The sequence below is a fragment of the Amphiura filiformis genome, chromosome 9 (genome assembly GCF_039555335.1).
Source record: "Amphiura filiformis chromosome 9, Afil_fr2py, whole genome shotgun sequence".
In the NCBI taxonomy this organism is placed as follows: domain Eukaryota; kingdom Metazoa; phylum Echinodermata; class Ophiuroidea; order Amphilepidida; family Amphiuridae; genus Amphiura; species Amphiura filiformis.
In genome coordinates, this window is record NC_092636.1 from 47862982 (window position 1) to 47888938 (window position 25957).

Genomic DNA, 25957 nt, shown 5'->3' on the forward strand with positions numbered 1-25957 from the left:
TAGCTATTCCAGTTGAAATCCGTATCCTTATGAAAGACATTCAGGGGTGTATGGTAGATTTAAAAAACGGTTCTAAGTAGAACCTAAAATGGTTTTCGAGCTCTCCTATATGTGGAACCTTAAATGGTTCTACAAAGAACAGAAAAGGGTTCTGGAAAGGTTAGAAAGAACCATTTTAGACCTGAAAAGGGTTCTGGAAAGGTCAGAAGGAACCATCATGTTCTTTCAATTTTAAAGAACCCTTTTTTCTTGAGGGATCTTATACAGGACAGCCAAGAACCATTTTGGAATGGAGTCACCCATTCAGGTAACCCCCTTTGAAACTCACACCCCCTGTGTGGACGACAGCGTCATGTCTTGCAAAGGGGTGTTAATTCTAACTGTAATAGCCAAATTCGTATTTATAGTTAATGGCTATTTTATATTTCCCTATCTCATTTTGTATACCATGATTGTCAAAACAGCACGTGTCTCGCGTCTATTTTAAAATTAAATTGCTTCCTTTTATTAGTCATGAAGAGCATACAAAAATGCATTATGCCACTGTGTCGAGCATGTCGTTATTATAGTCATGAACAAGGCGAGAGTGACATGCATAATATACACGGTGTCTCCCTATAGGTCGTTACCCTATACACTATAAATAATGGTATTTTAGCAAGCTTTTGGCAACAGTGCTTGAAAAATAGATATGTTTTAACAAGATAAAACATACAAACGACGTTACATGACACACCTCTGCGACACACCATGTCCAATTTGCAGTGACGGCACCAAGAGTCGGAACATTGTCCCCAAAACTTGGGCTTGACCATGATTGCACCCGTAGTCAGAGCAAAAAATATCACCGAAAAGTCCCACTATTTTGGACAAAAAATGCAAAATTTGTGATTGCCCCTGAAAAAATTATGTTGTGGCCCCTAATTGAGACATGTCTTCTGGTATGACATGCCCATCCAGTAGACACAACAGTAAAACGTGTATCTATCAAAGCTGGCGTCGATTGACACGTCTTACATAATACGTAGATATAGATTATGTCTGGCATGCAGACTTGCGTAGAGACATGTCTTTGTGTCTTAAATTTGGAGATGTCTGGCGCAGAGACATAATTTTGTGTCTTGCAGGGAAAGTATCGCAAACCGTCCTCATAGGACATGTCTTAGATTTATTTTAGACAAGACATGTGATGATATTTCCTAGGCCATTTATCATTTCTATTGTTTAAAATGTACGTAGACATGTGTAACTGCAACACTATATTACTAAGACACATTTTTTTACAGTGCAGGCTACTTGTACGAAAATTAGTCTTTGAATTGTGTATTTTGTGCTTGTGATAAAGTAATCCAATTGCTTTTGTTTTACCAGTTACCGATTAATTTCCCTTGCAAATTAGTCTGTCTCCTTTAATTTAAATTTAAGACGAGAATTGTCAAATTACAGTTGATTGCAAACAATTCGAGGGTTCAGAACCAGAAAGCCGCAACTCACTGTGACCAACTCTCACAAAATGAGCATAAAGTTGGCTCTTTGTGTTGGTCTTCAAAATTAAACATTTCCTCCACAATGTCTTTTGGTGTCTATTGAATTTTGTCATGATTAATGGACTGTATCTTCTATAGTGCCCCGGCGACTTTATGCTCATTTTGTGGGAACAGGTGATTGTGGGTTGAGGCTTTCTGGCTATCAATCCTCGAATTGTCATATGCCGAATATATAGATGGGTAGCCTTGATCAAGGCTTCCTCCTTACTTTTTCTCTATTCATGCTCTTCATTGGATCCATGTATAATCAGTGGTAGAAGTAGGCCTATCATATACTGGACTCTCTAAACTTTTTAGTCAGGTCAGATTTTTGTGTAGGACGCAACATGAGCTAGGGAGGAAGTGTGCCTTGTGGGGTGGGCGTGGTGGCATTTTGCTCAAACACTACCCCTGCAGTGCACAGTATGCCTGGAGTAAAGTAAGATAAGAAAGTCCACTATCTGGCCTCAACAATTCAAATGTCAAATAAATTTTTACAAAGTTATGATGCTAAATAATTATTTCTAAAGAATAACTTTTGAAACAGAAATTTTTGTGGCAAAGCTTCCATGAATTTTACATTATCTAACTATGGACGCCAAAGGACTTGAAACAAGTCTAATAGATGGGTGTTTGGATGTTTAATTCAGTTGTTCGTTCATTAATTAATTTACATATTCATTCGCTTATTTACATAAATTGCCTGCAGTCATTCATTCATATTATATACATACCGGCGTTAATGTAAAAAATTTATGCCTAGGTTTGCTACTTTATAATATTTTTCATCCATCAATCTTTTTATCTCTTCTATTTTTACTCGTTCATCCCTCATTCTTTACATCCCCAAGTAGCCCTTTCGTCAATGATCGCGCGTGAAGTGACAACTCAAAAGTAAAATAAAATAGTCAAATCCTATTTCGGGTCAGTTTAATTGTAGGCATATGGTACAGCTGCAGCCGCCATGTCACGGCCAGACCTGCGGCACAACTATACACCAGCAATTTCTTCATGTATCAACTTGAAGACTGCTTGGCACACGAATGACACGTTTGGGAGGTCGACGGGAGAATATAATTCAATTTGTAGGCCTATATCGATGCACAATATGACAGGCCGGACAAGATGAGGCTTTATCGATTGAAGAAGGCGAGCTAAAGCTTTGCTATACTTGATATCCCTCCATATATTGCCCAATGCGTACATTTTGGTTTGGTTTAGTCATAGGGTCGTGTCACAAATCTCTTGGCTGTCACTCATAATGCAGTGGGGAAGGCTTTCACATTTCTTTGTAACCTTTTCAATTTTGTTCCCTCTTGTCTTTCTAAATATCAATGAGATATCAGCTGGGTTATACTCTGACATGTTCTCTGTAGAATTACCTTTGTCGTAATTTTTTTAATTATTGTTATTTGTGTTGTTGTTTTAATATCATTATCATCATCTTTATCATCATCAACTTCATCATCATCATCAGCAGCAGCAGCAGCAGCATCATCATCAACAGCAGCATCATCATCATCGTCGTCGTCATCACCATCATAATCATCATCATCATCGTCACTATCGTCATCATCACCATAATAATCATCATTGTCAGCATCACCATCATCGTCATCACGGCCATCATCATCATCATCGTTGTCGCAACAAATCATCATCTCACAAAAACACATACAATTTATTTTATTTATCATCTATTTTGTTTATCAGGTCACACTGAATTATATTCTCCAAGGCAGTCCATGTAACGGTAAGATAACATTGCACATTCAACACAATCATGCAATCATTGTAGTCATTGGGAACCCGGAAAGTGGTAAAACCGCATTGCGTTGTGTAGCATCAAGTAATATACTGCGCCAATAAAGTATCCTTACACTTGGAAAAATAAATCACAATTTCAAAACTGAACAATATTGGGGTAAATTTGTTTTTTTAATAGATGCACTATCTAATCTTGCACATTATGACACCTCACTGAATCCAATATGACCCCAGGAAGTAAAGTTACAAGCAATTGAATAGACAAAGGTCCTGTTTTAAAAGTGACAAACTGGTCTATACAAGGCGTAAAAAGATTCCAACAAGCGCAACAAAGAGACGACACAGTTTCTTCAATGAAGGGTTATTTAAAGCAGTTTTTATTTCAGTTTTTACTTCTCTGTTATTTGTCAGTTCTTTTTTTTTTTTTTCAGTTTTCTTTTGTTCCTTTTGTTTTAAATTTAAGCCAAACGCATAAATTTGCCATTCACCACTCTCAAACCAGATGTCTAGTCTGTGGAGTTTTGAATAGGCCAGTTTGTCACTTTTAAAATAACTTCGTCTAATCAAATGCTTGTAACTTTGCTTCTTGAAGTCACATTGGATTCAATGTGGTGTCATAATGTGCAGGATTAGATGGTGCATCTATTAAAAAATTAATTTACCCCAATATTGTTCAGTTTGGAAATTGTGATTATTTTTCCAAGTGTAAGAATACTTTATTGGCGCAGTATATGATACTAAACCCCATATGATCGTTTTAGTCATTGGAACCCGGAAACACTGGGAATGTGGTAAAATCGTATTGCGTTATAAAACGGCAAAATAATATACTAGAAAAAACCCATGTGCTTCATTTTATTTTGTTTGTTTGTTAGGTGGACAAAATCGTTTTCAGTGGTAGTCCAGGTAACAATAAGCTTACATTGCACATAATTTTGCACAGTCAGTTAATCGTATGTGGTGGTGGGTGTTTGTGGAAAGGATGTGTTCGCGAAGGGGTTGGGTGTCGTTTGTTTGTGGGGGTGGGGTGAGTGTATGTGGTAATCGTGACAAAAGTGTAAATTAGAATTGATGAGTTATCATCTGTAGGATAAATGTAGATAGACTACTTTTAATTAATTCGCCTTCATAAAAAATGTTCTCCGAGGAGAATTCTATATGTTCCGCTCATATTTGTCACACAAGACGTGTCTTAGCAAGCATGATACCTGCTTACACCTGACATCAATACGTTACCACCAGGATATTGGTGGGTAAATTAATTTACCATGTAATTTGTTGAACAAAATCATGTTAATTTTAAATTTCTATACATAAATTGTCAAAATCACCTAATTTTACATTAACAGAGATGTTAGTAATACCACGATTAAAAATCTCCCCGAAAGGTGTGCTTCTTGGTATAACTGAAAAACATCACTTCAAGATATTAAAGATAATTTTTGATAATTTTTAATGTCGATTTCTAAACATTTGTAAAGCTTTTTGATACTATATTCAGCTATGAATTATCAACGTAAATCCTTTCAAAACGGTTGGTGAAGGATGATTAAATTATAGCATATAATTACAATTCTGCCTCAATACGTCTTCAGAAATGATTTCCCCCGTATATGAAGTGCTCTTACAATAATTATTGTACAACGTGAGGATTATATCTTGAGGTCAAGTGCTGAGGCGTGAAGCACTCGTAAAACAGTTGAGTACCGTATCACTTGAGTATAAAGACAATTAAAGTCGTCAAATTATTCGATGAAAAGAATAAAATAAGTGCGATTTAATTGAAAGAATAAAATAAGTGCGATTTACCGTGTTCGCCATAGGCTTCAACAAGAAGTCCAAGTTTTCAGATATTTTCTTAAAATATTAAGCTATCTCAAGAACCACTGAACCAATACATGGCTTGCTTGTACTAATTTTAATGTATTTTTCATGCTTTTAATATTCCAAATAATTATGGTCAATCAAATGCCCCATTTTGATAATTTTGAATATTTAAAGAAAATTTGGAACTTGTCGTCGTCTGCAGTATACATGCACTCGCGTGGAGAGGGTGAGTAAATTACAATGTTTTGCGAATAAAAACAAAAAACAACAGCAAATAAACACATAATTTATATAACAAACTAACAAATAAATAAATAAACAAGAAACACCCATATAAATGAATGCTGTGGTGATCATTATGTTCTATGTTTGACCTTTCAAATAACACAATTAATCAATAATATAAACAGAATTTCAATTTGACATTTTTACTTTTGTAACCGATTAAATCAAATTAATTTTACTAATTATCTAAATCGTTTTTATTATTTTATTATATCATTCATTATTACTTAACATAACGTGCCGATGGTTGCAAACATAATACCAGATGGGCGACAACATTGCGCTGAATAAAATGCACGCATCGCTTGATTAACTTGACGATTAAATTGTTACAAAAAGACATTAAAACGATATGTTTTAGTAAGATCTCACACGGCGAGCTTTTGCACAGTCCCACGGAGTTGTCAACGCGTGACGCCCAGTCATTTTCACGCCTCATTTCTTGTTTTCAAAAGCCTTTGGTGACCAGAGGGAAACAGACACTTGTCTTAAGCGTTGGGAAACTACAACAAATCAAAGGCTCGTCTCAATAAGAGATGAACAGGTTTTTAATACTGAAGACTCGTTTAAGAAAATGAGATCGACTCAATTTGTTAATTGGCATTCTACATTGGGCTGCTTGATTGCACACAATAAAGAGAAACGAATGAAATTGCATTGTATTTCAAGATCAAAAAGTCGTGTCGAAATCGTGAGAAAATTTATTACGTGGAGAATTCCTATTCTTTTTTATTAAAAACAATATAAAAAATGTTTGAGATGCACAAATTCATTGCGTCCGTATTAATTCCCTTTTTTTTTTTTTTTTTTTGCTTTGTTTTGCAAATGGTAGGGTAGTGCATTGAATTCGAATTGGAAGTAATTGTAAAATATTCATGAGTGTATGAGTTTTATTTTTAGACTGGGCTATAATTGATTCGACATGTGTTAGAAGTAATTATGAACTGTCATTACACAATTATTGATTAACATGAAATAAAGTATGCTATCTACTGAAGATGACAACCATAACGTAAGAAAACCAGAAGTTTTGAAGATAAAATCGAATGTTTTGAAGAAGAAGAAGGAGGAGAAGAAGAAGACGATGAAGAAGAAGAAGAAGAAGAAGAAGAAGAAGAAGAAGAAGAAGAAAGAGGATGATGAAGAAGAAGAAGATGAAGAAGAAGAAGAAGATGAAAGAAGACGACGAAGAAGAAGAAGAAGATGAAGAAGAAGAAGAAGAAGAAGAAGAAGAAGATGAAGAAGACGAAAGAAGAAGAAGAAGAAGAAGAAGAAGAAGAAGAAGAAGAAAAAAAGAGGATGATGAAGAAGAAGAAGATGAAGAAGAAGAAGAAGAAGAAGAAGATGATGATGAAGACGAAGATGAAGAAGAAGATGAAGAAGACGATGAAGAAGACGAAGAAGAAGAAGAAGATGAAGAAGAAGATGAAGAAGACGAAGAAGAAGAAGAAGAAGAAGAAGATGCAGGAGGAGGAAGAGAAAGAAGACCAAGAGGAGAAAAGAGAAGATGAAACAGAAGAAGACAAACAACAGCAAGAGGAAGATGAAAAACATCAAGCAGAAGAGAAGGAGAGGAAGGAGGATGAAGAAGACGATTAAAAAGAAGAGGAAGGTGGAAAAGAATGAGAAGAAGATGGAGAAGAAGGAGGAGGAAAAAAGAAGAAGCAGCAACAGACGAAGAACAACAAGAAGAAGAAGATGAAGAACAGGAAAAACAATATAAGAAGAAGATGAAGAGCAAGAAAAACAATAAAAAGAAGATGAAGGGAAAAAATTAGAAGAAAAAGGAAACAAAAAGACGAAGTAAATGAAGAGGAGGAGGAGAAGAAGAAGGTCTCAATATCTCACCTGTACTCTAGCTTCAGTTAGATCCGTCTTCAGTGCCAGTTCTTCTCTTTTATAGATGTCTGGATAGTGTGTTTCGCTAAATGCTTTTTCCAATTCCTTGAGTTGCGCACTAGTAAACGTAGTTCGAATCCTGCGTTGTTTTCGCTTTTCGTGTAAGCCATTGGATGCTGAACCCTCGTGGAGAATCCGATGCATGTATGGAACGCCACCTGGGCAAAAAAAAAGAAAGAAAAAGAACATAAAGTTTTGTTAGCTTTTAATTGTTATATACCTGTAATAGTTGTCATATTTATATAGATTTTGACTTTCACTAAGTTTGTAACTTACGAATAGGACAAGAGAAGTTACAATTTGTGTAAAAGTATAACAACAAAACACACATTGATTATTATCGTTTGTGGTAATGTGTAGGGTGTGTGGGGTGGGGGTGTGGAGGGGTGTACATATGTGTGAAGTGTTATTTTTTGTGAGGTTAATAGTGTGTGTGGTGGTGTTTGTCTTTTTGTGGGCCGAGTGGGGTGTGGCAAAATGTAAAGTGTGCAATTCTTGTCATACTTGTCAAAAAGTGTCGAATCAGTTAATTCCACATCTGTATGGCTATTTTCAATCAAAGTTATTTTTATTCTACATGCTATTACTTACAAGTGCTACTTATCGTTATTGAATGAATTGAAACGTGTAAGATAAACAACAAAAAGGATATTCGTGAATGCTTCAGACACAATAGCTTGAAATAACATCAAAATAGTAAGAAAAAACAGGTCATGATGAAATCCCATGCAAGCTCGCTATATATGAGACAGCAGAGAAAGAGATAGATAGAGCGAGAAACGCAATCTCGCGGTCCCAATGCCCCGTCAAATCCATTAGATTTATTAAACAAACAACGCGCTCTACAACCAAATACGCTCTCTTAAGTTTGCAACCTCAATACATCAGATGATGCAAAACATTCCATCAAAAAATGAGACTACTGAAATTTAAAAACATTTCTAGGGAGTTTGCCCTATTGATGGTATTGTTATCAAAAACGCCATATATAATACCCAGGTTGCTTTGTTGGTTGGAATGCTATATAGTAGTATTTCTTGCGTCTTATATTGTCTGTGAGAATGCAGCCGAAGAAAAGACGCATGCACCGAGCAGGCAGTACCACTTTAGATGATGAAAATGAAATACTGTGACCCTGTCTTCATGACATTATCAGCTCTCATGAGCTTGACTTGAGATGGATATATAAGAAAGGTCTTGATCCTTTGTAGCATACATGATAGAAGATGTGATCTTTCGATGAGGGATTAAGCATTTTTTTGTTCACAAAGTTTCAAGGTGCTCATAAGCTAATGAACAAGCCAAGGCTCCCTTAATGTACGTGTTTGAAAGTAGCTTTTTTATGCTGGTATACATGTAAAAACCTGCTATTTGGGGGTATTTTTTTAAATGATATGTGTAGTTAACACAGCGTCTATTAAGGGATACAAGTCACCGGGAGGATTCAATTGTTATGTTGTTGTAAATAAAGACTTCTATTGTGACGTGCCTCTCTTTGTATTTCCCATGTATATCATTTGTTACGCCTTTGTGCGTTTGGGAATCTTTGTTTTAATCACACTTTACCACTTGGTTCAACTAAGGTGTTTTAATCAACTCCCAAAACGAACAACCAAATCATGCGTGCATTTTTGACCACAATATGTGTACATTTACTAGATGAAAACTAGAGTGAAAACTATGCCATTTTGTGGTATCCAGAGAGGGTCAAAATGTAATCACTTAAATTGCCTGTATGTTTATGTTGCAAGAACTCCCACCTTGGGTAGATAATAAATGATTGCGATTTTATTTGCTTTCACTATATAGCTGCTATTCTTTTTTCCACAAGTTTATATTGTATTGTACTCAACAAAATGCATGTTTTTTGCCTTTTTTGTTAATGAGTTCTTCCACCCGATTGCAACCGTTTCACGGTACACGTGTATAGAAGGGGTGTTTCAAGCTCCACTGATGATTAAATCCAATCGGAGTAATTTGTTCGATGAGAAAAAAAAAATCTGAGGAACAATCTGTCACTTATTTATTTTTTATCCAAGTATACAATCCGTACAATTGCGATCACATGCACTCTTCTAAAGATCAGTTACGGTTTGAAGCCGTATAGGCTATTCCAGTTGAAATCCACACTACCCCTGTGGACGATTTTGGTAATATCTTCCACAGGGGGAGTATGTTTTTCAAATGCAATTGGTCAGGGTTAATCATTTTGAAACACATACTCCCCCTGTATTAAGGCTCTACCAATATCTTCCACAACTGGAGTGAGTATTTCAAATAAAAGTTGCCCAGTTTGTCTATTCTATTCAAAACCCATACTCCCTCTGTGGAAGACTTTAGCTAAATCTTCCACAGGGGTAGTGTTGATTATTGCATTTGGAATAAAGCAGGCTTTTCAATAAACACCAGAACTAGTGGGTACCAATCATTTTGATACACCCTGTAGGCCCGATTTCTCGAAGCTTGGCTAATGGTCAGGTTTCCTAAGCCAGTTGGCAAGTCCTACCAATGTGGATCCATGGTGTGAAATTGTAAGCATTGGTATATGACTAATTGGGCTTAAGCCTGATGGCTTAGGAAGCCTGACAAATAGCCATGCTTCAAGAAACCGGCCCTCTTGACTTAAACATAACATGAGATGAGGATGCTATAAAAAAGCAAAGCGTGAAAGCTATGGTACCCCTCGGTTACAATGAAAAATTAGAATAGTACAAATAATAATAATGATGATAAAAAATAATAATAAGTCAAAGGAAAAAAAATCAAAATAAGAACAATACAGAAACAGTCCAACACATCTTCGATTGAAGATAACGATGACTTGAAGTAGATTGAATAACGAATATTTGATGCATTAGATATTTGACGTCGAATTCATGCTTATAATAAAGAAAGTAAATCAATAAATATATATATACCATTTTGGGGAGTTTGGGCATCATACAGGGAAAGAACGTCAGAATAATGCTTTCTAGCTGAAAAACAAATGAAACAGAACAAAGTTATACTTTGAAAATACATAACACATTATATAGACGTCTATATAGGCACAGAGGCATAACACATCAAAAGGACAAACACAGAGACAGAGTAAGTAAGAAAGAAAAAGAGAGGAAAAAAAAAAGAAAAAGCAACATAGAAAGAAGGAAAAAGAAAAAAGAAACAAACAACAAATAAACAAACAAACAAAGAAGGAAAGAAAGGAAAAAGAAAGAAAAAGAGAAGAAAGAAAAAGAGAAGAAAGAAATAGAGAAGAAAGAAATAGAAAAGAAAGAAAAAGAGAAGACACTTAACGAAATAAAAAAAAAGAAGGAAAAAAAGAAAGGCAGAAAGAAAGAGAGACTCACACAATCTTGCACCTGCAGATTCTAAAGTAGACTTTCCAGCCTTCGGATACCCGCGCACCGGGCCCATGCATAATCAATTAAGTACATGCCCTACTTATGCACAAACTATACTTGTTAGTTTAACAGGTATGAGGTGCTTTAAACATTCATTTCAAAAGACAAACATATTATTATATAACAACATCGGGAAACATAAAACGTGCATGCGACATTTAATATACCAAAACGAGTTTGTGCTTAATGTTCTGTTTTATGGTATATAGAGAGCGATATTGTATCTGCGATACGACGATGGGGCATGCAGATATGAAAGATTTTAGTTCTTGACGCTGGAGGAAAATCATAGACCCCGAAGAAAACCCCCCTATGAAATAGATATGCAACCAACCCTGCATGGTATATACCCTTGAGGCGAATCGAACCCCGAACCACACTATTCGGGTAATATAACATTAAGTTAAACGGAGTGTCATATATATACGTGTTGTGATAACTAATAATCAGCATACTTTTAAATTATTAATTTTAGATACTTATATTAACAATAGCACTTGTTATATTAATTAAGTGAAATCAACATCATAAACCGTGTTTGCGAGCTTGCATACGATACAGCAGTTAAATGGTTTATAACTAAAATTGTACATGATGATTTATACCATTCTCAAATGTATTTTATGAGTGTAATGCTTAATTTTTTCAATTACAAAATACTTTATAAATTTAAGTCCATAAGGGAGGATTTTTTTTATCAAGGAAATAATTCAGTAATCATCATCACTTTTCTATCATTCCTCATTTTCCTGGAGCATTTGTTTTGATTTCACCTATTCTGGGCTATCACTTTCATCCACACTAAATGCGGGTGATTTTAAGTGGATCATTTTAAATCACCGCCGTGTGCTCCCGGGAAAATGAAAAACCTGACACTTCATCGTAGAAGTCTACAAGAACTCAGAAAGATAGAATTTCTTTTCCCCAATGGGTTGTTCTGCTGCGTGTGATGCATAATATACCCCGTTACCCTATGGCACAACGCATATGGAATGTCTTAGCGATTTGCTCAGGACATAAACAGCTATATGATGAGCTAGTGAGTTTGAACACATAAATTCAATGCTTATAGGTCGTATGGTGCGGTCATGTTAGCTAGTCTACGGAAGGATTGAAAAACCAGCTACAGGGCACTTTTAATTTACTTTCCCTGTTCTTATTATATACTATTACTCCAAGATAAAGCTCGTTTTTCGATATGTACGCTGCCCTTAAGACATGTCAAATGATGGGCGTTACTTTTATACAGAAAGAGAGAAAGATACTTGGTTGAGTAGAGCTTGTTTAAAGTTGACTCCGATTGGGTAAAAATAATCTATATATAAATTATACACACAGAGAAGAGTAATGCAGTGAAGTTTGTTTAATTTGTTCTTATTAAGTGTATATCTGTTGATGATTGGCATCCAAACAGTTCAAGAAGCATGGTTTATCGATATAAATACTTGAAGGAAAAAACCCACAATTAAAAAAAATAATAATGATTTTATAAGATGGTAGTTGTTAGATTCCACTATTGTACAGGTTTTAAGAAGTGTGACTGCGTATGCTATGTACGGTAAAGTATAGATGACATAAACTCAAAACAATCTCGAGTTCAACTTCATATAACCCAATCAAGTTATCTGATTTACCCGCTAGGAATAGATCTTTGTATACAATCACTTGGCTTACTCCAGCCATGACACCAGCCGATCATAGAAAACTATGTCAAATTCATTATTTGAACTCCCCCGGATCACAGTATAATTTCATCACCGAATCAAGTGGCTCTAAATTTGGTTAAAGTGTGTCGGGCGACGTGCTAAATGATGTTTTAGGTACTAAGACAGAAGAAGTCATGGTCGTCAAGTTTTAAATGTGATATGTTGAAGGTGGGGTATGGGTATGTATATAGGGTGGGGGTGTAGGTGGGGTGTGTGGGAGTGGGTGTAAATATGAGAATATAGATAATTCTAAACAAGCTTAAGGTTGTCTGTTTCGGCTTACCAATATCATAGTATAGCCTATATACTTAACGTGTCGTTTAGCGTGGAGGTCCGGGATCTGGAAAGTCAACTTTAGTGTCGGTAGTTGAAAGTGCAACATCGGCTATAATAGCATAATTTATGCAGCTCAAAACAGTAACTGTTCAATTCCTATGTATTGGGTGTGTTGTGTGTATGGGGATGTGGGGTGGGGATGTGTGTAAATGTGCGAATGTAGATATTGCTAAACAACCTGAAGTTTAGCTGGTTCGGCCTACCACTGTCCTATAGTAGGCCTACATGTCATTTAGTGTGGAGGTCCAGGATCAGGAAAGTCAACTTTAGTGTCGGTAGTTGAAAGTGCAACATACTTCGGCTATAATATTATGCATCAGCTCAAAACTGTTCAATACCTATATGCATTGAGTGTGTTGTGTGTAGGCCTATTATGTATATGAAGTGGGTCATGTGGGTGTGGCATATGTGTGTGGTGTTGGGTGGGGTGGAGTGGGTTGCACGAGTGTTTATGCAGTTGTCTGGTATATTTTTGCTTTGGGTCGTCATCATTGTACCCACAAATTATTTCTCACGAAATTATTTCATCCAGGATGCTATCTAGACTAGTATATTTTAAATTATATCCGCCAGGGCACGAGCCAGACAACCACTGATCTGTATACCGAAAGAAATCCCCGTGGTTTACCCAGCGCGTGCATGGCAGCTTGCACGGCGAAGCTACTTACACGCGACCAAACTAAGACAGACTGTCCGAAAAAGGCGGGAGGGCGTGGATCTGGTTGTTGTCGCTGGCTGCTTTGCCAACGATCAATCACCATTAAGTACAGCTATCCATGTATAGTTTAATTACAATATTGGTTATAAAGACCATTAACAAATTGGTGATTAGGTATTAATTGTAAACAGTCCAACGCCGGGTGCTATATCACACGTGTTGGAATTGAAATATTATCATGGAGAAGGGTGTAGGGGCGGATTTTCTAAACGGTTCGTCTTTCGCCCGCCATTTTAAAGTAATTATAAACTTATCAGATGTTTTCTAATTTTCTTTTCCCTTTATAATTTTCCCTACTGTTGGATCATCACAAAAATAATAATAATAACACTATATATAACCCATAAAAGGACAAACAAGGCATAACTTTTGTAATTCTGTTCGTTTAAATATTACATTCACGGTCTAACCGCGTATACAGTTGAGATTTAAAACCCAATCAAATTTTCGCCCCGACACACTTTAACCAAATTTAGAGCTACTTGAGTCCATGATGAAATTATACTGCGATCTGGGGGAGTTCAAATAATAAATTTGACATGGTTTTCTATGATTAGCGTGTGTCATGACTGGACTATATGTTAACTGGTTGTATACAATGTATACTTTGCGAACAAATCTGATTATTTGATTTATGGCGAGGGGTTTCCTTAATTTTTGTCAACTGTCATCTTTGAAAATGAAGATATCTTTTGGTTGTGGATTTTGTTCGTGCTTTTTTTTTTTTTTTTTTTAAATATGCGTCAAATGCTGCTATTTGTTTCTTTCTTTATGTGAAAATGAATATCTTCAAAAATGTGATTTTTGTAACTGCTGCATATATTGTACAATGTTTTCATAATTAAATATGTGATTAAGAATTACATGATCAAAATTATCATGAAATTGAAATATCACGAAAGTCATCACACTAGCAAATACACATACTTCGTGGACTAAAAGTTAGTTTTTATTTCAAATGCAATAATGCTATGCTTATAATTGATATAACATTTTGTTACTTAGTTTTTGTTGTCTTGATTCAACTTTTGTCCATCTTTTTCAATCAACGTCTTTTCTTATATTTATACCTAGACAATATTTTACCGAGAGACAAACAGTGCAGTGTAATTTTCTTACAAAGTCGGCTTTTGTATCTACAAATTGACATGTTCATTTTTGTTTCCAATGTATGTTTTCCATATTACGTACTTTGAAGTTAATAAAATAATAGACGGGAAATTGGTACCTAATTCTTTCTCTTTATTAAACAATAATTTTATTATATCACAGACTACAAACATTTGCCTTTTATTGTAGATTTCTTTTCATAAAATAGTTATTATTGCATTCCAAAACAAGCGTGAAAGAATAGACTGCAAAATGACTTGATAAAATTACCAAATAAGTTCCTCTTTTATTCCAAGCCTCTGATATTTTTAGCCAATTTATTTTATTGTCCGTAAAATTTTACTTATAGAAAATCAATAATCCATTGTGTTTATAATCATGTAATTTTACAAAACGCCAATAGAGTAGATAATAAAAAATGGGATGGCTCCGTGCGAAATAAACGACAATAAATGAAATTAGGCATGATTTAAAAGAGTATAATTTTCCACAATAGTACCTCAAAATTACCTAAGTTGCACAGTTATTGCTTCTGGCAAACTACACATATGAAAACACGAGAGAAAATTGTACAAAAAACAGAATAACAAATTGAAAAATAAAGACAGGTTTTACAAGGCCCATACATGAGACTCTCGTCGTACAGGCCGTAATCAGTCTAGATCTAATTATATGACTAGCCACAATGCCTAAATTAAATTCCACCCTTTTATTAGTATACGCGACTGGTTATATAGGCTCACGTCACTGGCAAACGGAAAATAATAATTTTACATAAAATGGTCCGTTCTTTCGATTCAAGTTATTTATAGTTGCTTATTTTTGATGAACATAAAGTTAAACTTTGAAATTTGTATATGTTTGTCTATAAACCATGAAACTAAAGTTACAGAAAAAAATTAAGGTATGAATTTTATTTTAATAATAACACTTTAATTAGTTAGCAAAAAACCCCCGAATTTCATACCAGTCTTAAGACAATAACACCAAACTAAATATCCAGCATTGAAATAACGCAACAACACAATACACCTCTTTGTCACCAGCAGTGCGAAAAAGAACAATATAAATGGTTAATCAATCGCCCGCGTTTAACTTAAAAAATATTGACATATATATGTTACTTTTTGCCTTCCTCAATTGTTATAAGTTGTTAAAATTGATTTGTTAAAAACCGAGCAGATGGTTCCAATAGCTGGGATGAATTGCTCTCAAATTGTCCCTAAAATAATATTGATTTCCTTTTTTTCTTTTCGTTGTGACTTTAAAAACAAAACATGAGCCCAAACCTTAAAAATAGCAGGTGGCGAAATAGGGAACTCAGTTTGTCTTTTGGAGAAGTACCCGTTTGGAGTTTCCCGTTGCCGTATTTGCTTGACAAACACAAGATTTTTACCAACTGTCGCTAAAGTTAGTATGATATCAATATACCCGTATAATAGCCTCTTGAAATGTTGAAGTGGTGCTGGAGAAATTGCAGATAATGCTGAGCGATTTGTGACGTGAAGTGTTTTTTATTTTATCTAAAATATAATCACAGTCTGTGACGTGAAATAATTGATCTTAACCCTTGAAAATCACATCGAAACACAATATTAATAACAGCTTTTGAATACGTATATAATAGGACTAATAAAGTTATTATACTTCGTAAACATAGATTGTTGCTTTTTTGGAATGTGCATTTGGTTTAAACATGATTGCGTGTTGGATCGCTGCACTGGTTGATTGTATTTTTCAAACTCAATCTTGAGGATTATTATCTTGCGTCAACCAACAGTTAATTTTGAAAGAGGCTTCATACAAATTACAACGGCAAAGGTTTTTGCACTTCTGACTTAATCTGTGAAGGTCTGCAGCATGAGATGGTGTCAAACCATGGCGTTCAATATTTTTTTAAGTGCTATCTTCAGTAGATAGCAATGGAGTTTGTTGCGTAAAACATTGTTTAACAGTTTAAACAACACTGTTTAAACGGATGAACTGAAAACCCAGTTGCTAAAATATTTTCACATGTTGTTTCAGAAATTTTAATAAAATGTTCAATTATTTTTAAGCAAAAGCAATGCAGTTTGTCCATTTAACTTTTGAACATTATATAGAAGTCCATAATTTAAGGATAGATAATAAAAGGCGAAATGAAAGAAACTTAAATAATTCTTAGCTATTACAACTAACGTATTTCAGATAATTATATCTAGACCTATTTACGTTTTTCTTAAATCGCTTGATTTTGTACAATTTCTGGGATATGTTAATCTTCCTGTGCGCCTAGATTCATCATGAGGTTCATATAAAAGTAACATTTACAGCGACTTTAATTCTTTAATCCTCTTTGTGACGCTATTAATAACATAGGGTTATTCCAGTTGAAATCCACACATCCTCTTTGGAAGAAATCTCCCATACTCCCTATGTGGAAGATTAAGGTCATATCTTCCACAGGGGGTGTAAGGATTTCACCTGCAATAGTCCAATTGCCCATTTATTTTTACAATCATGAATTTCCTAAATATATAAACGATCGGATCGCTTCTGTCGCGTCGTTTAGTAAACTCAGCCATAAAACTTAACATAATATCATTAGAGCATTTACCCTATGACACAACGTTTGTACGTCAACCTACTTTAAAATAAAATCTTACAAATCACTCATGTATCATCGGTACACACGTATCACAGTTCAATGTATTTTTATGCATTTTTACACACCATACGGTGAAAGCACCAGGGTTTGAAAAGGGCTTGAGACGATAAGAATGATCTGGCATGGCGACGTGCGTGAGCCCGCCCGGAGGCTTCGATGCAATTCACTCAACGACGCAATTAGAATATTTGCAATCTTCCTTACTCCGTCTTGAATCACAATATCTTGCCTTGTCGCTCCATACCTTTGGGCTTCAACATTTTTTTTTTTTACTTGGTCATTTTCCAATTGTAATGAATTAGTATGAGAGTAACAATGAAGTTGCCTCGGCATAATAGACTGGGTGAAAACACCAGGGATACCATGATAAAATTACTTTCTTTTATCAAAACTATAACAAAATTGGGTCTAATTCTAAATCATGATATCGCCGATGATTTTATCTACAACGATAATCGATCAATGCTTCTTATTAATTCAATAAAATTATCCCGATTAAAGTAGAATGGATAAACATTGCCTCCTTACGAATTATGACCTACACGTATAATGTGATATGAAATTAGATTCGTCTTTTAAAGTGTAAAATTTGTGTTCTTTATTGAAATTTATGGAATTTTTTTTTTTGAAAATGAGCACATCAATTTCATGACCATGTACTTGAAAACACGCATATATTCAGCGGGCTAATGGGAATCTGGTTAATATTAAAGAGACACAGAAAATGCTATTTGCTATTTGCAAATCCACTATTTCAAGTTCAATCAGAAATCATTTGTAATAAACCACATTTGATTCCATTCATTGTGACAAAGAGTAATCAAACAATGATAAAAATGATTGGTTTATTATTATTATAATGTAGTGTCAAGACCATGCAAACAGCAAGGTTATCACGATAAATATCACAAAATGTTATATATTGACCTATTTTATGTGTTAAACTGGAATTAATAATGGTAAATTTACTGATATTAAAGGTACATATGCTTAAATATGGAAAAGATAAACTATAATATATTAGTTAAGGATGTTATACCGTGTGAAAAATCTAGCATTTTTATTGGGCATGTCTATTTTTAACTCTGTACAGCACCGTCGTCGTAATGTCATAAAACAACTGGAAGAAAGAATGAAAAAAGAAGAAAGCAAATAGAGGAGAAAAGAGATAAAATCAAATCCTTAGAGTGTTCTCTTTATTAACACACGTCCGTCCCTCTTTCTTGTATTCAACTCGGATATTTCGCGTTGATGTGCGAGCTCAATTTGCGGGGCAAAAGAGTAGCTTGACGAACGCCGTTGATTTCCCACGAGGAGCTGCGATTACTTAGGCGGTATAGTCGTATAACGAGCAAAGGCCTTGAAGCTCGCTACATTCCTTGACAATAAGACCCCGACTAGCTATTAATAAAACACATTGTGATTATTGCGAGTTTTATTGGCTTAAAATTAAAGAGATGTGTATGTTTTGGTAATGTAAGACAGTTTAATAATCGGATATTGAACGGGTATTACATATATTTTACGTAATCCTTTTGTTCCGATAATGATAATACGTATTATCATTATTCAGTTCTATAGTGAGTGTAGTAAATTAGTAAATTGTACAAAACTCCTTTTAGCATCTTCATTTGACATTCGTCTGTGCAAATAATGACAAAGGCCAAAAGTCTCGCTATTATATTATTTCCTTTTCACATACTGAAAGAAAAAAAATCAGAAATCTTTTTTTATACGTAGCACCGCGGCACTCACATTGACTCAACAAAACCGACATAATTCTCTGAAGACCGTTGCCTTCTCTCTGATGTGTTTTTGAATGAAAAGCCTTTCCTCTTTTTGTCCTCTTTGAATAGAAGATGAATCGACATGCTATACTTGAGATTTGGTGAAAAGGGTGTCTCAGGGAAACCAGAGTTGTTTTTCCTGTTGATCACTATTCTATATCACGCAATCGGACCTGTACCAGGTTTTGCAAAACAAGACCAAACTTGTATTGACTTTTCTTATTTTCGTATGATGTATCCTATTTGGTCCGTTTACTAGATATAACTTTGAGGGAGAAAAGTTCGATCTTTAGAAGACAACAAGGTTATGAAATGTAGAAAATGCTGTTTTATTGTCTTAAAATGCAATAAAACATGTATTATGGGAGATTTTAAAAGCAACAAGTGATATGTATTATTGTAAACAAACAATGAAGCTAACGAATGTACTTGGAGTTTGAATAAAAGTGTTATCTTCAGTAGACAGCAATTCATTTTGTTTTTGTAAAAGGTGCTATCTTCAGTAGACAGCAATGCATTTTGTTTTTGTAAAAGGTGATATCTTCAGTAGACAGCAATGCATTTTGTTTTTGTAAAATGTGCTATTTTCAGTAGATACCAACACATTTTGTTTTTGTAAAATGTGCTATCTTCAGTAGATAGCAATGCATTTTGTTTTTGTAAAAGGCGCTATTTTAAGTAGATAGCAATGCAATTTGCTTTTGTAAAAGATGCTACCTTCAGTAGATGGCAATGCATTTTGATTTGTAAGCGACGCTATCTTCAGTAGATAGCAATATATTTTACCTTGTAAAAAGATGCTTTGCAAAAATCAAATCAAATGAATAGAAAGGTCATTCTATTGTGATGTGATTATTACATATAATTTTATAGACAAAATGTTATCGGACTGGTAACATTACAATGATTAGATTGACTTTGGAACAATCAATGCTAACAATAGTCAAACTTTAAATGATGATTTTAAAATTAACAAAAACATGTGCTATCTACTGAAGATAACGATTCTTTGTACAATGTCATTCAAATGTACAGCCATACACATTTATTATTGATAACGTACTCCCCTGATAAAGAAGCAGTAAAGCAGAATATTTGAAAATATGATATTAATTGTGAAATTTGCTTGCAATTCAAAACCATTTTTGAAGTGTTATCAACTAATGGCTAGTGTTATCTTCAGCAAAAGGCATGTGACTTACTTTGACAATCATGCTATCTTCAGTAGATAGGAATGGAGTTTGCTTTTTTATAAAAAGCTATCTCCAGTAGATAGAAATAGATTTCACCTTATTAAAAAAGTGATACATGTAGGAGATATATGCCAACGGGGTTTGCCTCGTAAAATGTGATACATTCAGTGCTATCTTCAGCAGATAGCAATGGCGTGTATTTGGAAAAATGTCTATATATCGTCACTACCATAGGCAATGGATTTTGCATTACAATTGATATTTTTAGTAGATATTGTGTCAAATTGTGTTTACTTTGTAAACGATGCGTTCTGTATAGTGCACAGCAATAACCTCTGTTGCAATGGGTATTATCTTCAGTAGATAGCAATATTTATGTTCTGTAAAGAATGCTATCTTCGGTTGATAGCAACGGCATTTACTGTGTAAAACATGATATCTTCAGTAGATAGCTGTAGATAATTATGTTGTGTAAAAAGGTTCTATTTGTAGCTTAAAGGGTACTCTCTTCCGTAGACAGCAACAGTAATATCTTCAGTTGATAACAATGTCGTTTACTTAAAAAGGGTGCTATCTTCAGTAGATAGCAATAGAGTTTGTTGTGTAAACAATATGCTATCCGCAGGAGTAAGCAGTGATTTTTTCTTTGTAAAAGGTGGTGTTATCTTCAGTAGATAGCAATGGCGTTTAACAGGTGCTGTGTTCAGTAGATAGCAGCAGGTTTTGGGTTCTGTAAACTATGCTATCTTCAGTTGATAGCAATATAGTTTAAACGGTGCTATGTCCAGTAGATATAGCAACAGTTTTTGTTTTGTAAAACATGCTATCTTTAGTAGATAGCAATGGCGTTTGCTTTGAAAACAAAAGTCAAATGAAGCTATATAATTGTTTACAAACATTTTTGTATATTAGGCATATAAGCTTAACTTAAATTTACACAAATCCTTTTGAAAACTAGATTTTAGATAACATAATCACTACACTTGTGGGGTGAGTTATTCTCCTAATTCTAAACCCACAGTGGCGTTATATAACAAGCAAGCATTGGAATTCAGCTTCAATGTAACTAGCATTAACATTAACAGGCAATCTTTGTTTTTACAAGCCGACGTCAAACGTCGGCTTGTGCTGTCTCTTCTCAATTCTTCTTTCTTCTTCTTTCTTCTTTCTTCTTCTGGCAACCGCAATCAACTGCATGTAGCTCCGCAACGGATTGACAGATTTCAACCAAAGTTGACCCAAATGACCATTGGGCTAGGCCAAACCTTCCATTTGACTTTGACCTCGCTGTGACCTTTGACCTAGCTATAATGGTCAAAAAATGTGATTTCACAAAAAATGCTACTCCTTCCACAAATTACATGCAATGATCATGTGACTCATGCATATGAATCAACATGTAGCAGTGCTTATACCGTGCTAAAAAGAGTTGAGGTCAAAGGTCATTAAGGGGTCATTTCCGGTCTGAAAGCTAAAAATATTCAAAAAAATCACTGTCTTTACAAATTATATAGCAGAGAGTCGCCTTTAGCACACATGCATCGCTACTAGCCAGGGTCTTTAGGATGCCTACAGTTTTGGGGTCAAAGGTCATTAAGGGGTTACTTCCGGTCAAAAACCGAAATATTCAAAAATTTTATCTCAAAATGTAAACAGACCAGAGTAATATAACCATAATACATGAATCAGTGTTCCCTGATGTATGCATGGTATTTTTATTTTGGGGGTCAAAGGTCATTAAGGGGTCACTTCCTGTTTTTAGCTGAATAACTTTAAGAATTTTTATCTCAAGAACTAAACATGTTAGAATTTTTAATTAAAATTGGAACAATGCATTTTGTCGGTGTACACAAGGTTTTTTTTTTTCATTGAGGTCAAAGGTCATTAAGGGGGTCAAAAGGTCAATCAAAATTTTCAAAAATCAAAATCCATGTATAAGTTCCGATTAAGCTGAAATTCACCAGGAATATTTCTTATGACCTCCTAAGCACAATGCAAGAGCAGTTGACCCCATCCGTAACCCAGGGGTCAAGTTATAGGGGTCAAATTGCGGCTTGTATCAGCGTCTGTTGACTCTAGTTATAACTGGTTTTAAAGAATCCAATAAGTTTACCTATTCTTCCAATGAACAAATCGGTGCTTGTTTAACGCACCATATATTTTTATTAGAATTAAACCTAGTCTTCATTCACATAACGCCTCGATGGCTTTTTGACATTTTCAATATTTTTGCATCTATCAATGAGACAAAAGGACTGACAAAACAATCATCGATCCAATTGAAGAGAAAAAAACCTCTACCATGTCATCAACTTGAGTAACAATTGAGGCGGAAGATAGAGCGGAGGCATTTCGATGTTGTTGTAAGCAGCAACAACGACGGAGTTGCATAGCGGTAGATAAAAATGTCGAACCTTTACGAGTCTAATACGGAAGAGCACTAATCGAAGTAGCGAGCGGATGTTTTAATTGCTTGATCGAATGCCTCTTCCTCTACTACAGTGTTGAACGAAGCTCTCAAGATACCAAATAAAACAGTGCTTAAGGGGTTTGCTTTTCACTAGGCAAGTTTTTTCAAGTGCTCGTAATCAACACCAATCGAAAATTATAGCATTTATCCTTAGTGGGATGAGGGAACAGGCATTAGTTTACTGGTCTATAGGACCGTGCTGGAGGGGTTGGTAGGGTTCGACTTAAGGGACCTGTTCGTGGCCGTGTGACCAGCCGGTGGTATGCTTTAGTAAATCAAAACCAGGCGTGTTAATCCTCTAATCAGTGAATTAGTTTCATAGTGAGGCTGGGCTCATCAACAACTAACAATGGTACCAGTCTGTTTAAGTAGTATACCCAGTCGTTACGCGCCCAACAACTATATAGTATTAGTATATACCTACTAGCAAATTGTTTGGAAATATTCAATAATTTCGATTGGCGGATTATACATAGACAAAGAGAAAATCAAATCAGTCATATGTCTACAAATTTGTACAAATTGTGTGTGAACTATTAGCGATGATGAGATTGTGGTGAGAAAATTTGACTGATCACAAAATAGAATAATGATAATTAGATTTTTTTTTAGCCCAAAGTCAACTTGTGAAAGATATTATCAGAGATAAATAATAGAAATGATAAATTAATTGACTGGTTAGCTTGGTTAAGTTGAATAGGAAATAGATCCTGTATACACACAGGTTTGCTTTAATAAACTTTCATCTAAAATGCCAGAGGATAAGGGATGAAGAACCAACGTATATTATAGTAATTTACTACAATTTGTAAATAGAACTGATAAATTAATATTATATAGTTAAAGAAGTAAGACTACTTGTAAGGAAATGGTAAAGATAGAACAAATAATAAACATATTTTCTTACAAATTTATTGACATAATGCAGTATTATTTCTAAATATGTTTGTCATAATGGTCCAAATAATAGAAATAATAATAAGAAGAAGAAGAAAACGAAATTTATAATACAATACAAAGCAAAGTAATGCTATTTAACGTACATGTCATATAACCGCATGTAAACTTATTAGAATGGCCATACATGAAGAAAGAACACATAAACACAACTCTGTATAAGATGCAGCAAAATGTAGAATTGAAATGTTATAAATTACATTAAGATCTGCTAAATTAGTTTTTCTTATGTTAAACTGACGTAACAAATATATACGTAGTGATGTAAAAAAAATTGAAATAAAGTCGGTAATTATAATGTTGTTAAAATGTGTAAAAAGATTTACTAGATAACGAAGACGATGGAAACGCGTGCGATGTAATACAAGACGCAGTTAAGAGTAATAATCAAGTTGCCACCATGACTGTCTATTGAGTTTGCTTTTTAATTTGCAATTTTCGCACCAATCCGCGCAATTAAACAAGCTACAGTATTGAGCTTAATGTCATTTGCAAAACATTCTTAACTAAGTTACCAATAATTCACTTTGGCGCAAATCAAATCACTATGGCGTTCAAATCACATAATGAACGATCATAAATGACACTAAAGTACTCGAAAAACAAAACCCCACAAATTGATCAAATTATCGTGGCGCGGGAAATTTTGTTATAAAATTTGGGCACTAAATCATGTTTAAGTTGCATGCGGCGTTACCCTCGTCACGGCATGCGATACCCACACCGCTAATTTTATCAATGTGTTACAATCTAAGTATATAGCTCACTGATGAAATTTTCGGTGTGCTATTTTGGTGCTTGCGGGAGTCCGGGAAGTTAGGAAACATAGTGGCTGCGCCTGACGGAGTAATAAAACTATTTGAAAACACAGAGAGCTAGAAGACTGATTAACTTACCACTGGAATAGGGAGAACATTGCTGAACTTGCTGGTGTTCCATCATAGATGCCAGATTACATGCCCCTGCCATTCCGCTGCTACTCCCGTAGCTTACAGAGGGTCGAAGGCTGCTGTATGGGTATGGCTGGCTTGGTTGAGACGAAACCGTGGAAAATTCCCCATACGATGCTTGGATTCCTAACCCGGAACTCTCAACACCACTTAGACATGAATCGTAGGCATTTTGCCCTAAATATGGAGAATAATCCATCGTTGTTGCTTGTTTGGATACGGTCTTGGCAATAGAGCCGATATGGAAGATTACCACCAAAGTTGAGTCCTACTTTGATTAGGAACTGCGAACTTCAAAATGAGATGATATTACTTGCTAGCAGAGGATGATTGTACCGATTGTCTTGAACTGTGATTGGCGTTTAACAAACTCAAGTTACGAGAACTAAAGTTGATCAGTGATGAGTATCCGCCCTCGGGTCACCGTTGGCTTCTGGGGTCGGGGATGTTAGTTTTACCAAACTGCTATAATGGTATGAAGTGTCACAATTGGACCGACAAGACGCACCACCTATTCTAGTAATGTCCCGGTATCAACTGAGTACAAATCTCCGAATATTTGCCTTTTTCAATCAACATCTACAAGACCAGCTTGTTTATATGGCGACTTATTAATTTCGTCCCTCTCTTTGCTTTTTACCTCCGGATCTCTCGGGCGACGTGTGCAGCGCTACTAGCGCATTTGAACGCGGTTGAGCAAGTAATCACAATTTAATACACTTAAGAAAATTGGAGGGGCGCGTTTTAATCAGGCTGAAAATCATACACTGTGATTAAGACATGGCACTTATGATGGGCGAGTCGTACTGCGGACCCGTGAAACTACGATGCTGAGTCACGTGAGCCTATCGCCACCTATTGTCACTCTATATTGTAGCTACCATGTGCGTTTTGATTGGTGCGTTCCCTTGGGGGAAAAGCTTGATTTATTTACGTCTATTCAACGCTCACTGCTTGGTAAATAATACAACCTCATATGCTATACTACTGTGTATACCCTGTACTGTGCAAGTGACTACAAAATCATCAGATTGATGAACAAAAAATCAGCCAAATATTTCTAATGCTAATGAAATTTTGCGATGTTGTCACCTCCCAGCCTTTAACCAGCATATTACAAGCATGATAATTTGAAAATGATCAGCAGTTTGTATTTGGAAACATTATAAAGTAATTTGTAGCCTAATTGATTCAATCAATTTGTTAGTTAATTAATAATTCAATCAATTTGTCTAATAACTGATAATATATCAGCTTATCATTTACCTTATAAGTATAAGTTAGTGAGGGGATTTGATTCAATAAGCGCAGTCGACACTGTGATGAAAAAAAATCTTACTTTGCAATGACGGACGAACAGGAACACACGATGTATTGA

At 35.1% G+C, this 25957-nt stretch overlaps 1 protein-coding gene across 3 annotated transcripts in view; it reads right to left on the reverse strand.

Moving 5' to 3' along the window:
- LOC140161075 (uncharacterized) overlaps positions 1–25374 on the reverse strand; it is a 32818-nt gene extending 7444 nt beyond the window's left edge. For 2 of the 3 annotated variants that reach the window (XM_072184463.1, XM_072184465.1), the window contains exons 1-3: positions 24526–25374; positions 10223–10279; positions 7254–7462 (exon numbers count right to left, since the gene is read on the reverse strand). In XM_072184463.1, the coding sequence (XP_072040564.1) occupies positions 7254–7462; positions 10223–10279; positions 24526–24778 (519 nt within the window). In that variant the 5' untranslated portion in view covers positions 24779–25374. The remainder of the gene's footprint in view (positions 1–7253; positions 7463–10222; positions 10280–24525) is intronic. The other variant, XM_072184464.1, reaches the window with a different exon arrangement.
- Positions 25375–25957: the final 583 nt, after the last annotated feature.